At 45.6% G+C, this 15,582-nt stretch overlaps 1 protein-coding gene across 1 annotated transcript in view; it reads left to right on the top strand.

The window, feature by feature from the left end:
• The window catches only part of Slc7a14 (solute carrier family 7 member 14), a 53,567-nt gene that overhangs the window by 13,368 nt on the left and 24,617 nt on the right, over positions 1-15,582 (top strand). The window contains exons 2-3 of the mRNA XM_038348097.1: positions 7,927-8,163; positions 10,740-10,957. Of these exons, the coding sequence (XP_038204025.1) occupies positions 7,927-8,163; positions 10,740-10,957 (455 nt within the window). The remainder of the gene's footprint in view (positions 1-7,926; positions 8,164-10,739; positions 10,958-15,582) is intronic.

The following is a 15,582-nucleotide window of genomic DNA, read 5'->3' as shown; positions in this document are numbered from 1 at the left end:
CCTTTAGTCAAAGTCCAATTTTCACATTCAGCAGTTTTAATTCTCTCTGATAATGTTTCAGACAGGGACTGAAGTTTACGATCCAAATCAGCTGTTCTCTCCTCCGCAGCAATGAGTCTCTCCTTAATATCAGACTGTAGTTTTTCTAAATTTTGCTCATTTGACCGAGTCATATCAGACAAAGCCCTATTCCCTTCCTTGAGACCTTCAAACTCTTTCTTGGTGTCAGTCTGAATTGTTTTTGCAAATACCTCGACCGACTTAAAGTTGTCACTCAAAACAGTTGTGCCCTTTCTTAAGCATTCAACCTCTGTCCTAAGAATCCTGGTTTCATTCTGTAAGGACTTTATCATTTTTTCTATTTTCAAACCATGTAAGGGAGAAACCAAATACGAGAAAAATTGCAAGCCCTATAAACATCCAAGTTATGGGAATATCATATGTATCCTGTAATATTTCTACCATAGTACAATTAAATAGACTGCAGAAGCTTTCAACGGTGATATGGTCAGACATTTTTTTTTTTTTTTTTTTAATCAAAAGAAATTTTACCTGAAATGACCGTTCCCTGCCAGTAGGTCGCTAGGGCAATAACCGCTCGGCCAAACCGAGTCTGCAGTACCGGCGGAGCTCGAATGTTGGGACTCCGGCAGTAACCGCTAGTCTCCGGCAGGTCAGGGCCCAGGCCGAACTCAGCCGGGACTGGTGCTGCCTGAGGGGTTAGCGAGCTCGGACTGAGTCACCCGCGCACACACAGGACTGAGTCACCCGCGCGCACACACGTCCTTTGCTCCGTACAAGCGGGGCTGGGACAGGCTAGTCTGGGAAACTGCTCTGAAGCAATCAAGAGCCCAAGGCCGAATCCCTGCCACGCAGTGTGGGAACTGGAGCTGAAGGCTCCCAAATGCCCTAGTTGGACGCCAAAATGAAGGTGCGTGGTTGATCGGCAGTTATGATTCACCAGACAAGCTTTAATATATATAAGTCAGTTTTAATAAAGGAAAGGAAAGGAAACTTACAAATCCAAGGTTCCAGCGAGGAGGGCAGGAAAACAAAGAGCAGGCAGGCCGCAGGCCCGCAAGATTTTATAAGTCAATATTAGCCTAAGGGGGACACGCCTAAGAGGGACACGCCTAAGAGGGACACGCCTTTAGACCAAGGGGGACACGCCTTTAAACCAAGGGGGACACGCCTTACAAAACAAGGTTTTGGGCTAGGCTTCCCCTTCATCCCCTGAGCTCTGAACACAGTCAGAGCTGTGGCTCAGACATGAAAATGTCTCCTAAACTCAGCATCTTCTGGCATCTGTCACCAGGTAAAAGAAAGGTGCTGTCCCTGCACTGCACGGGGCTTGATTAACAGCCGTGGGAGAAGAATGTCAGTTGCTGGTTCAGAGAAAATATGTGCATCTCAATAGACATTTGCATGTTTTTCAAACTGCTGATAGTGAAAACCAGTTTCCTCCAGGAAAACTTGGGCTTCTTTCACATCTTGTGCAGCCCCTAGTGGAGTGGACAGACAGTGGCAATGGGACAGACAGACCATTCACCCAGGGCTTAGCATGGTGGGAGCTACTGCTGAACATAGGAAAGAGCTCTGAGACAGGGGGCTTGACATCTCTGCAAAGAGGCAAGATGGGCACCTGTGGAGCATTTCTGAATGCTGCCAGAGCCAACCAGGCCTAGACCAGAAGTCAGGACACCAGAGACTTCATTTATCTCGGCCCTCAGCAGCTCAGGGTCCTTGGACAGGTTACCCCCACTCTCAGTCTCTGTTCCTCCTCTATGAATTGAAGAATTTGAATGAAATCACCCGTGCTGGCAGTTAGGATGAAGTAGAACTAACGGGGAGGGAAGTGTCCCTTGTCTCCCCACAGCAAACTCTCAGTCCTGTCTACTTCATAGCGTCTGAGGACCAGCTATAATTAGCCTTACACTTACACCGTATTGATGCAAGCCCTGCTCTGTCATTTATTCCTTATGTGACTTCCAATTGTGCTTATCCTAGAACATTCCAAACAGGTGGAAATTACAGGTATTCCAGAGTACTAATTCCTCACCCTTTGGGCAATCTGGGAAATGGCCTCAGATTAGTCAACGCTACCTGTGAGCCACCTCATCCTTTTACGTAAACCTTCCCATAGCCACACAAATGCAAACCTGTAATGTGGGAAAGATGGGTGAGCTCGAGTGACCCATCTAGACCACGGATTCATCATAATACAATAAAGATTTCAGTAACATAACCATATTGAGGGTTATGACAATATATGCAAGTGCTTAATGGAGCCCATACACAGCACTAGGGCCAGTAATATTCACTTTTATGATTGTTATTACCACGCTAGCCTGGTGAGATGAGAGGCTTTCTTAATGCAGAAGACCTGACCAGGATTCCAATTCTGAAGCCCCAAGTCTACCCCTAGCAAAAAAGACTCAGGGGGCAGGCTTCCTGTGTGTGTGTCTGCAGGTGGACCAAAGGGAGCACACTTTTATCCTTGAAGGTATCTAACCCAAGGAATTATCTTTTCTACAGGGACAGTCCCCTTCTGAAAGGGAAAATGATCTGGGTCCCATAGCAAAGTGATAGCCGGGCATACAGAGCAGCAAGGCACCAAACTACCAAATGGCCATGGATAAACAGCTGGGGATGAAAGCCAATGATTAAGAGTTAATGCCAACATTCAGGGCGCTGAACTTTGTCACCTGGGTCTGACTGGCTGACCACAGCAGCTCAACGGCTTTGAAGGTGCCAGTTTATCAGCTTCTCACAAGGGCCCACTCCTTCTATCACCTGTGCCCAGGGACTGGCCCTAAGGGGCCCCAGCCACCCAGCGGAATCAGAGAGCTTCCAGCGTATTCCATTGCACTATGCAGGAAATGAGAACATCAAAACAAAAGAAAAGGGAGCATTGGACAGAGCTTTGTTAAATGGCTACACACAAGTAGGAATGAATTAAGGAAGCAACAGTGGAGAAAGGGATGAATGTAGAGCAGCAGACCGGAGGAAGGTAGGACAGATTTTCACAGCAGCAAATAGGACGTGAGTACTTGCAAGTCATAGAGGCTGGGGAAAGGCTTCCTGGGGCATAGAGATTGTGGTTTCTAAGTAATGACTGAGACAAACACCTCAAAGTAAAGGGGGTGTTAGCACGAAGAAGAGGAAAGGGCAGGAAACTGAATGGGCCCTCCATCTGCTCTCGTCCCAGTCACAGCCCTGGCTGTGCCGTACGGAGAACACTGACAGTCCAGCGCACATCATGGCACATTGTGATGAGCCACAACTGGCCATCTTCACAGTTCTGGCCAGAAAGTTCCTTTCAAAGTAGCTAAACATAGATTCACAACTTAAACTTAAATGTTATATTGTGAGGGAATTCCTTCAGAGGACCCATGGACTATTAAAGTCCAATCACTTGGACTCTACAGCATGGACGGGCTCGCTGTGAGCCTTGTCAGTTTGGTTGCTCACCTTCCTGGACTTAGGGGGAGTTGGGAGGACCTTGGACTTAACATAGTGAAGGGAACCCTGATGGCTCTCTGGCCTGGAGAGGGAGGGAGTAGGGGTATGGGTGAAAGGAAGGGGAGGGAAGGGGGAGGAGGAGGGGAAGAGATGGAAATCTTTAATAAAAAAATGAGGAAAAAAATGCCTTCATTGCTGGCCATTGAGTGGCTGCATGTGGAGCTCACCCAAATAGTGCAGCCCTACTATTTGGGCTTTTTTATAACACAAAACTCACATCCTGGGTAAGCACACTTCAGGTAGCAAAGACAGCAAGAAGCAGAGCTACTGAAGCCAAAAAGCAAGTAGAGTACATTTAGGGACCTCCCCAGCACACCCTGTTTTGGCAGGTGGATTGGGTCTGTCTTTGCTCCTGTTTTCCCAGGCATTGCTATCTATGTGCTGGATTCCAAGGCCTGAGGGTTTCTACCAAGGTGTCAGCTGTGCTGAGGTCTGGGGACCTGTAACATTCATGCACATGCAAAAATCTGTCCTAAAGCTATTTACTCTTTCTGTTTTAGAACACATTCACTGAAAAACATTGACCATATTTATATATCTTGAGACATGGATTTTAAATGATCCAGTTTATAACTTGTTATTTTATGTGTATATGTGAGAACATGTGTGTAGGCATTTGTGTATGTACAAGTGCACATCTGTGTTTGTGTATGTACAGTGCACATTTGTGCATTTGTGTGTGTACAGTGCACATCTGTGTGTTTGTGTATGTACAGTGCACATCTGTGTGTTTGTGAATGTACAGTGCACATCTGTGTGTTTGTGTGTGTACCGTGCACATCTGTGCGTTTGTGTGTGTACAGTACACATCTGTGCATTTGTGTGTGTACAGTGCATATCTGTGCATTTGTGTGTGTACAGTGCACATCTGCACACGCCCATAGAGGTCACAGGGCAACTCCAGTAGCATTTCCAGGCTCCATTTATCTTTTTTTTATTTTCTTTTTGAGACTGGGCCTCTCGCTGATCTGGAACTCACTGAGCAGGCAAGGCTGGCTGACAAATGAGTTCCAGTCATTCTCTTGTCTCCACCCCCCCACGAATGGGACTATAAGTACAAGCTACATGTCCAATTGTGAGCATCGCTTGAGCCATGATTACTAACCATAGCACAAGCTAATCACAAGAAAAGATTTAACGTGTCATGTGAGGGAAACTATACCTCCAGTAAGCTACAAAATATTTTCACAGATGGCGATTTCAAGAAAAAAGAGTAAGCAGGTTATTCATGCACTTAATGATCCAATTATTAAACTCGACCTGGTTTGGGGTCAATTCTCTATTAGGGTAACTTGCTTTCTTCTTATTTAAATATACATACATTAGTATCGTGGCTTGGAGGACTTTGAGGGATTTTGTTACCTACCCAACTTTAATTGGAGTACTGTCAGGTTTAATAACCGATGGTGTCAGGCTCTCCCTGACTGATGGTCCTAGCCGCCCCTGAACTGATTTGGCAGAAAAAATCTTAAATCTCTTCTTTGACACAAAGAAACAGAGGCATCCCAGACAAATTGCTTTTCTTCCAGACACATTTGTAAAAATTGCCTGGGTTTCTGTGACAGGCAACGGGGTGACCAAGGTTGCTCAGGTAAGAGGTGGTGGTGGTGAGGTGGGAGGGAGATGCAGCCAGATGCATCTCACCCTGAAAGAAAAGCCACAATTTTCTTGGCTATCTAAGAGCATTGGAAAGAGGGCATGATAACAAGTTCGCTAAGCCCAGCCCCTTCAATTTGAGGCTAGAAAAGTATTTCTTGGGATCCAGAAACCTGCTTCTCAAAAGAGCCAACTGAGATGGAGACAGTTCATCACCTGGCATGAAGAAAATAGATGATTCCAACACAAATCATACTATTTCCCTCGAAAGTTTGGTAACTTCTCCTCAGGTCCCAGTACCAGGTACATTTCAAAAGGACTAGCGACCTGGTAATATATGCAGTGCTTCTTAGCCCCACCAGAAATGTACCAAAAAAAAAAAAAAACAAAAAAAAACAAAAAAAAAAAAAACAGATGTTCCATGAAAACTAAAAGACAGGTGCTACCCATGCAGCAAAATGTCATATTTGGTGAGGACATTCTCAAAGACATGCCTGTGGCTCAGTGACAAATCATTAGTATGGTCCAGCGCTGACTCCCTCTTGTGGCTGGGGCTTGGAGGATAATGAACAGCAAGCAGGAACTGAATGGCAAGGTGAAGAATCATCCATCAGCCCATCCCACCAAGTGCAGCCCTGCAGGTCCTAAGACTGAAGAGCTAGAAATTCCTTCATTAACCATTTGCATTCATGGGCCAGCAAGAGGGCCCAGTGAGTAAAGGCGCTGCTGCCAAGCCCCACAACCTGAGTTCCAGCCACTGGAACCAAATGGAGGAAGACGAGAACTGACTCCTGAAAGTTGTGCCCTGGCCTACAAATACACACACACATATACATACACACACACACTCACACACACACACATACACACACATACATACACACATACACACACACACATAAATGTTTAAGGCTGTTTCAGAAATTCTGGCGATTTCCAATGAAAATTCATTTAACAGTTTTTTATGAACTGGCCACCAACTCAGAAGCAATTTGCAAAATCAAACATTCTAGCACATTACAACCCAAAGTTACACTAATTTGATATTTAGATACTGAGAATTGAGAGTTATAAAATACTTTAAATTTTCATTTTCTGTAATTAAACTATTGTTTCTGTAAAAGCAGAAAATTTTATGTACACAGTAAAAAAATGATGCAGTTCATACCTGTCTTATTTAAGGTTTCTATTGCTGTGATAAATCCCTGGGTTTTTCTAAAGAAAGATCATTCTCAATAGTACAGGGAAGCTTGTGCTGATTGCCTTCCCAAGTATGATGGTTAAAGTGTTTGGAAGTCAAACATGGTGAGGCATATCTATAATCCCAGCCCCTGGGAGGAAGAGGTGGTAGGGTTATCATAAGTCAGGATAGCCTGGTCCACAGAGGGAGTCAAAGGCTGGCTACGGCTACTATCCTTGCTAGCTTTATTGTCAGCTCTAAACAACAGAGATTCGCCTGGGAAGCAGGAGTCTCAGTTGAGGGATTGCCCAGAGCAGACTGTCCACCAGAGAATTTCTTGATTGACGTGAGGAGGTCAAGCTCATTGTGGGCAATTTTACAACTGGGCAGGTGGTCCTGGGATGCAAAAGAAGGCCAGCTAAACATGAGCCAGAGATAGCAAGCCAGGAAACGTGTGCTCCATGGTTCCTGCTTCAAGGCTTCTGCTTTGAGTTCTTTCCTGACTTCTCTTAAAAATAGATTGTGAACCAGGCATGGAGGCACATGCCTGTAATCCCAGCACTCAGGAGGAAGAGGCATGTGGATCTCTGAGTTCGAGTCCAGTCTGCTCTATAGAGTAAGTTCAAGGATAGCCAGGGCTACACAAAGAAATCCTGTCTTAAAAAAATAGATTGTGACCGGAAGTGCAAGCCTTTCTCCCCATGAGACTTCTGGTCGGTGTTTCATCACAGCAACAGAACCAGTCTCAAACACAATGATACCCGTCTCAAAAGGTCCAAAGGAACAAACAACCAAGCGATGTTTCCAGGAGGTAAGGTTAGAAATGTCTGTAATAGGCTTAATTGTGTCACATGCAGCCGTTTGCCTTGTAACAATGTTTCAGACAGTGATAGACACTTACGTGACTTTAGTCCCATAAGAACTTCATGGAGCTGAAAAGTTGCTATTGACTAAGACATGCAGCTGCTGAGCCCTGTAATGTCTGTCATGCAACATGTCTGTGGTGGTATGGGTACGGAACTACTACTCTGCTGGCAGGGTACATGCATGACACGTATAGCTATGTACAAATCATAATGCTTGACAAGGCTAACAAATAATCCCATTACTGCCTACTGCTTTATGATGCGCTACTTCTTATCAGTATTTTAAGGTTCACTCCTACCTATAAGAAGAAAAGTTTACAGCAGAGCAGCATGCCACTTGCGCCAGCGTGCATGCAGCCAGCATTCCCTGTGCCTCTTCAGTTCAGCATTTTCTTCTGCATTTGATAAGACCCACATTGTTTTGTTGACCATGGCCCTATGTGTAGTAAGCTATATCACACATATTTATTTGGACATATGTGTCTGCATGCCATATATAGGTTTTTAACCTAAGTGTGTAGCAAGCTATTCCAGCTAGGTTTGAGCAAGCACACCACAGTACTGACATGGCAAGGAAATCACCTAATAACACACCTCATGGAGCATGTCCCCATCATTAAGTGACATGTGGCTAAACATACACTTTTGAGGTTTTGGTACTAATAGCCCAGAGATTCCTAATATCGTCTCTTAAGACTATCAGGCACCAAAATGCTAGCTGATCTCCAGAAGCCCACTGCCTGTTTTGTTTGTCCCTTTCAGGTGTGTGCTATGCAGAGTTTGGCGTTCGAGTCCCCAAGACTACAGGATCTGCCTACACCTACAGCTATGTCACTGTTGGGGAATTTGTGGCATTTTTCATTGGCTGGAACTTGATCTTGGAGTACCTGATTGGCACAGCAGCCGGTGCCAGTGCCCTGAGCAGCATGTTTGACTCCCTAGCGAACCATACCATCAGCCGCTGGATGGTGGACACAGTGGGAACCCTCAATGGCCTGGGTGAGATCGCGTCAACCTCTCTCCTAACATGCAAAGTCATGAGCAAGATGGATAGATTCCCCTTTAAGAACACAACTTGGAGGCTGGAAAGATGGCTCAGTGGGTGCAGTATCTACTGGGCAAGCTGAGGACCCCAGTTTAGTATCCCCAGAACACACACATCCTGATTTGGAAAAATATGTCAAGAACTTTAAATACTTCTTTTTTGTTTTTACAAGGCAATTCTTCACTCTAAGGCATTATTCTAAGAATACATTATACATAAGATTCTCATCCCAGCCTTCTTTTTAAAGGATACACAGCCCTTGTCTGAGATGCTTGGGACCGGTAGTTTTTTGACCTTGGAGTTTTTCAAACTTTGGAATATTTATGTCTACAAAATAAGATGCTGGGACTGACCATTGAGATCCAGGTCTAACACAAAATTTAATGGTTTTTCATATGCCTCTTAAATACATAGCCTGAAGATAATATTAGTCAATATGTCATACAAAGTTTCATTGTATGCATGAATCTTATTACTTGGGGCACTGTGAAAAGCACTCAAAAAATTTTCAGATTCCATAGCATCTCAAATTTTAGACTTTTAGGTTATGGGTGCTCACTTATAATAATTTTTAAAAATTCTTCACTGGAACAGATGGCCATGTGAATTATGGGTACATATTATGTGCCTGACCACTAAAAGGATGACTGAGGATGATTTCACATAGACTGTGTATTAATATGCAATGTAATGTCACATATCAAAGGCATAGACTGCACTGTACACGTGTCCTGCCGGTAGCTATATGAAAATAAACTAATGCAAACAAAGGGACTGGGGAATCCACCAGCAATTTCACTGCAAATTTTCTCCCACTTTTCCTAAATAAATCTTTTCACATCCAAATAATTTTTTTGGAGGGGGAGTTGAGACAAGGTTTCTCTGTGTAACATCCCTGGCTATCCTGGAACTCACTTTGTAGACCAGGTTGGCCTCAAACTCAGAGAGATCTTCCTGCCTCTGCCTCCCGAGTGCTGGGATTAAAGGCCTGTGCCACCACTGCCCAATTCTAAATAAAAAAAATAAGTTAAAAAATGGATTCCAGTACAACCAACACCCACAAGGCATCTTATTACTGAGCAGGAGCTGAGTGGGTCAGAGTCATCTGACAAATGCCAACAGACAGACCATCTGTCACTTGCCACCAGCTCCCCACCCTAATGCCTGGTGGACCCGTCCATATTCACAGGATTCAGAGCTAGAGAGGCTTTGGAGTCTTGTCCCAGAATTTCCCAGGACAGCTGGGGATGGAGCTCGGTGCTACGGTGCTTTATGGAGCATTTGAGACCTTGAGTTCAAACCCCAGAGTGCTTGTACACATGGTGGGGGTGAAGGGGGAGAGGAAGAGGAGGAAGGGAAGGAGAGAGAGAACGAAGGGTGCGGGAGAGGGAGGCAACCCCAAAAGGAAATCTGAAGCTATGTCAAACCACCTGACTTCAGTTTGCTTACCTCAGAAAAGATTTGACAAAAATGCTGACCAGGGCGGAAGAGATGGCTCAGTGGCTAAGAGCACTGGCTGTTTTTCCTGAGGCCATGAGCTTAGCTCCAGCATCCACATCAGGTGGCTCACAGCCTCCTATAGCTCCAGCTCTAGGGCATCCGAGGCCTGTAGCCTCTGTAGGTACCTGCTCTCATGTGCACAGACTCGGCCACAGGCACACACAGAGACACACAAATTACAGATAATAAAAATAAGCCTTCTTTTGGCATTGCTGATCACCCCCAATGCCATGATAATAAGGAGAAAGATCAGGGCTGTATTCTGATTTCATAACATTTTAATTCTGATATGACCCAAAATCGGTGGTCCTCCGTCTCACTCCCTCTGCAGATGAGGTCCAGAGAGATAGGCCGATGTGCCCTTGACAGCACTGTGGGCTGTCGGCAGAAGTGCGGCTGGAACCCAGGCTTCTTCCCTGACTGCTAAGGCAGTGCTTCTTCCTCTCCGTAGAGGGCAGGCGTCCACTGGCTAGCGGGCAGACCGAGCCAGCTCTCTGTAACACACACACACACACACACACACACACACTGCAAATGAGAGAGAGAAGAAAAACTCTTAAAATGGCTTTCCAAAGTCCTCATTTTGAAGCTTGCTAATAAAGAAAGATTGTGACATGGGATAGAAATCTTGCAGATTGCAGGCTAACAGTAATAGAGAAAGAAGCTTTCAGAGAATATGTCAGACCTATTTATGTGCTACAAATGTCCCAGACGTTCTGCCAGACTCCACAGGTACTGTGCAGCTGTCTCATTACATGGTCCAAATTTTGATCTATGGTGTCAGATAACCGTATCTGTGTCCCAAACTTCCTCATTTGCAAATAAACACTTATACCTGCTTGTGGACCATACAGTGAGACAGACAGATGACAGACAGACAGACAGACAGACAGACAGACAGCCTTTGCTGCTCTTTCTGAAAGACTAGCTGCGGCTCTGCGAGTCATAGCAAGGCAGATGCAATGAGGTAGACTGAGTCACAGGGCCCTTTCTTCTCTTCAGACAATGCTAACCATGTTTCGTCCTGTAGGGAAAGGAGAGGAATCCTACCCAGACCTTCTGGCTCTCGTGATTGCTGTCATCGTGACCATCATTGTGGCTCTGGGGGTGAAGAATTCTGTGGGCTTCAACAACGTCCTCAATGTACTGAACCTGGCAGTGTGGGTGTTCATCATGATTGCCGGCTTCTTCTTCATCAATGGCAAATACTGGGCGGAGGGCCAGTTCTTGCCACACGGCTGGTCAGGGGTGAGTTCATTCCACGCCGGCAACAGGCTAAGACATGTTTTCAGGAAAATGTCTTTTTTTGCTGGGAATGCTTTGAATAAGTCTTTTGATTCTTAACTTGTTTCCAGTTTCACAGGCATGTGCTGAGACCCCAGTCTACACACATAGCAGTAACATGTTAGATGTGGTGTGCTCTCTCAACATGCCTACCTCCATGCTAAAGTTTGTGTGCATTATCCCGCTACAGCATCAAATTGCCCTCAGGCAGAGAACAGTCACGCCTGGGCCTGCAGGATGAAAGCCTCGCACCCAGAAAGGGCCAGTGGCTCACTGTTAAGCGCTGTGCCAATGGCAGAATCAGAACCCAAAGCCAGGAGTATTGGATCCAAAGACTGTGTAGAAACAGCTCAGTTCTGCTAAGAGCAGCAGCCATAACTGGTAAAGGAAGCCAGGAAGAGTGGGTGAATGGGAAGGGCTGGAATTGCCTCCATGTAAAATTAGGGCAAAAACTTATAATCAGACTCCAACATCTAACCCTGAAAAGAGAGTCCTGCTGGGGTCTGGGAGCAGCAGAGCGACAGCTTTAAGTCCCATCTGAGAAGCACACAGTCTGGCTAGTGTAGTCTGGGGGACAGGAGGGCAAGCGTGGCAGAAGGGACACCTTCAGATTCCACCCCAGGACCTGGTAACAGAAAAAATGTCAGTCATGGTAGTGAGTTCCTTATACTAAGGGGCGGCTCTCAGTCCCACCTGACTTTTTTCTACAGTGTAGCTAGAAAATATTTATTTTGTGGACTTATTGGTAAATAAATTCAGACCTTTTTTAATGGTGGAGCTTATGGAATTTTCCAGGTGGCAGCATTTCAGAAGTTCCCAAGTCCTGCCCTCGCATTTCATAAGTGAGTGACTGTCCAGAGGCCCAGAGAACCAGTTCCCCCCAGTATCGGGGTACAGCATAAATGCGGGACTCTACTCAATTTGCTTTTGTAGCATTTGCTTAGACTGGTTTTCCTCCAAGATGCCCGGGGATCCGAAATTATTCTTGGAGAGCACTCAGAATAACCTCTGCTAGTCTAAGCTATGCCATGCTACTCAGCGCAGAGAAATAAGCAAGTCACTTAAGCCCAAACTGTGAGTCTTCTGCTAATCTGTAAGAATTCCACAGACCCACAAAGCACATCCCCGCTCTCTGAAATGAATAAAGGCTGAAACTGGTCGAAACCAGAAAGAGGGACAAAGAAGCACTGTTGGAGCCCGAGTCTACATTTCTTATGATACAAATTGTTCTTTTCCTATCACAGAAGAGAAACAACAAATTCTAAGAGTGGAAACAAGGAATGTCTCCCGGCCCTGACTGTGTTCTTACTGTAACTAATGAAAGTGTTCTCACGGTTTTCTCAGCACTGTGAGGGATGACTTCGGTGCGGCCTTACTGGAAGACACTGGGCAACAGTTCACTTCTGTGTTCTCAGTCCTTCTCATTATCAAGGGAAGAGACAAACTCCATCAAATTCTGGCAGAAAAGGAGACCTTGGGTGCCTTTGTGTGGCACTGTGAGAGCAATGCCTGTCTGCCATGCTAGGTGCTGCCCGTCAGTGCTCCGTCTGTGCTGGCCTGCGCTTACAGCCACGCTCTAAAGCAGGTGGAGTTTTCTCCCACCATACGCTTGGAGATCACAGGGTTCTGAGGGACTGGCAATGCACTTGGTCTCACTTCCCTCGGTCAGTCAGGGCAGGGGCTATGTGATTCCCAGGCCCTTTCTTCTCTTTCTTAGTACCCCGTGTATACTACGCTGACCCCTCCCCTCTAAGCATTCTTAAAAATAATAATGAGGAGGAGGGCTTGGAAGATGGCTCACTGGGTAAATCACTTGCCGCATAAGCAACAAACGTAAAAATCAAAGCTTGAATGCCCATAAACCACATAAATGCCAGCCAGATAGGCATGGTAGCCCATCAGTAATTCCAGCTATTAAAAGCTAGAGACAGGGTATCTAGGGCATGATAACAGGCTGAACTGACAGACCCTTCCTCAGTGAATATGGTAGAGCGCAACTGAGGAAGACTCTTAACATCAATATTGGACCTGCACATGCAGGCACACGTGTGCATATGTACACCTTCACAGATGCAAACACACACGCTCATAAAATCAAAATAACAATGAGGTAACTAATCTTACATATTTTCTTTAAACTTTCGTGAAGATTTAGAATATTGGAATTTTTCTTTTTTTGTACATGCATGGGTATTTTGACCGCATGTGTGTCTGTGCACCATGTTCGTGCAGTACCTTCAGAATCCAGAAGAGGGAGCAAATCCTCTGGAACTGGAGTTACAGATGATTGTTAGCCACCATGTGGGTGCTGGGAATCAAATCCCTGTCACATGGAAGAGCCATTGCTTCTCTTAACTGCAGAGCTGTCTCTCCAGAACCTGAGCTGGAATATTGGCGCTAAAAGAGACATTAAGCAATGACAAGTTTGTATCTTCTCTCGGACTAAATGTGCATACCCACAGAGTAGCTCAACCCCTGTGAGGGATAGAAGGAGCGAGAGGCCTCTGCAGAGACACTCTTTCCCAGCTGTGAAGGAAGCAGATGAATCTTTTAACCCTTTCTTCCCTCTGGTGCTCTGTTCTAGGGTCTTCATTCTCTTCAGGGCATCTTCTTCCCACTTCAGGGATTCTACATCCTTCCCCAATCAAGAGGCTACTGCTTCAAGCAGGAATTATCAGATTGGTTTTGGGGGCCCTGGTTTATGCACCCTGGGTTCTCCCTTGCTTTTATAGAAGGAAAACAAGGACTAGACTTAGAGGTGAAGGAGAAAAGGAACATTTAGCATCTCTTTGTGACAAGCTCTTTCAAATACACGCTTCATTTCTTCTTCCTGGAGCCCAGGCAGCATCATGGCATTCCCCTTTCAGACCAAAATCACCCATGTTTTATCCAGACGACAGTGCTAGTAGCAATCTAGTAGAAATGAATCTCAGCCTTGGGTGGACCAAGTCCGTATTTACTCCACCGTCTCCTGGTTTCAACCGCTTGAGGCCTCCCAGCTTTGTCTAACAATCTGGCCATTGACCTCACCCAGTAATTCGAGCAGACTTGCCATTGGTCACCAGGAAAGCCTGACGGAGAATTCGGATTTTTAATGTGCATCTATTGTCCCTGAAGGAAGCAAGTGTTCAGGCCTGTGTTGTGAAGTAAAAAGCATTTTCTGAGCATGAGGGACAGCGTGGGAGTTGCTGTCTCTCACCCTCCTGCTGTCTGCCTGGCCTGGGATTGCTGCACTGTGCACCTGCTCCCCCATGAACAACCTGGCCCTGCTCTTTTGCAACTGTGGTATCAGATCATTGCTCTTGTCACAGGCCACTGTGAATTTAAATCGCATATCACCAAAGCCTGACACCTTCTCATGACTCGATCATCTGCCACAGTGATGAATGGTCCCCACTCTTATCTAACAAATGTCAGCAAAAAAAAAAAAAAATGTTTTCTCATGTAGCATGAATGTCTATGCTGCTTCGGGAACCCCTGAACCCCACTGAAAAACTAGGGTAACTAGTGCAGAGTTCCAGTAACTTGGCATGTGCTGTGCTTTAGGTAGAAGGAGAAGAGGAAACGAGGTAGGGTTTCATAAGGACACCGTCACATTGCTTTAAGCGCAGCTCGCAAGTGCCATGAAAGGGTTAACTAACAACCAGTCCTCTGGTAACCAGGGCCTCACAAACCTCTTCCAGCCACCTCCTTCCAAAGAAAACAGCTCAAGGAATGGTTTACTCACTTAAAGGTTCTGGGTCAAGTGCTTCTTTGGTCTTGAAGAGCTTAAGAACAACAAACATTTTCCCCTATATCAAGTGACTCCGGCCCTCAGTTGAACCCCTGCCCCCATCTGCAGTTCCTCAGCCCCTGGACGGCGATGGCTGCATGTGCCCTTTATGTTATTTGTTCTTGATGCTATCTTATGGTTTGTCCTTAACCAAATACGATATTTTACCAGCACAAATAGCCCCCAGGAAAATAGTCCACAGTAAGAATCTGCAGAGAATTCCGAAGACCTCCAAAGGAGAACTATTACTTTCTGTAGCCTCCTTGTCTGGATCCATGTGTTGGAGCCTATTAACACATTCCACTGTCACTGAGGACGCACTGCTACGAGAGCCAGGGCACGGGGTGGTTAAAAATGCGATTAACATCGTCATCTTGTCTTGTCACCCTGGAAGTAAATTAGATAAAGGGGCCGAGTTATTCTCTGACATCTGAGGCTTCTCGAGACAATGCAGGAAGCCCACCTCCTCCCAACGCCTCACACACACCATCCAAGCCGGGGAGGCTCAGCTTTTAGGATCCTGCACACTGAGTAGCAAGCCACTCACAACAGTTCTGTTGACAATTAAGCGAGCAAGAGCTTCTTCTCTGCAGAGCTGTTGTCAGGGTAAGCCCATTCTGAATTATCTGGGCAAGCATCCACACAGGCTCACCACACGTAGGTTTCTTGTGTGTTACTGGTATCGCAACAATAAATATCACTGGCCAGATGAGATCTGGGGAGAAAGAGACAGAAATCAGCTTTTATGATCAAGCCTTTTCAGTTTCGTTTTGTTTTTGAGGTTCTTTGTACTCACATTTGTTTATAAGAGAAAAAG

Source organism: Arvicola amphibius, chromosome 11 (genome assembly GCF_903992535.2).
Source record: "Arvicola amphibius chromosome 11, mArvAmp1.2, whole genome shotgun sequence".
NCBI classification, from domain to species: domain Eukaryota; kingdom Metazoa; phylum Chordata; class Mammalia; order Rodentia; family Cricetidae; genus Arvicola; species Arvicola amphibius.
This window is presented reverse-complemented; position numbering and strand designations above follow the sequence as displayed.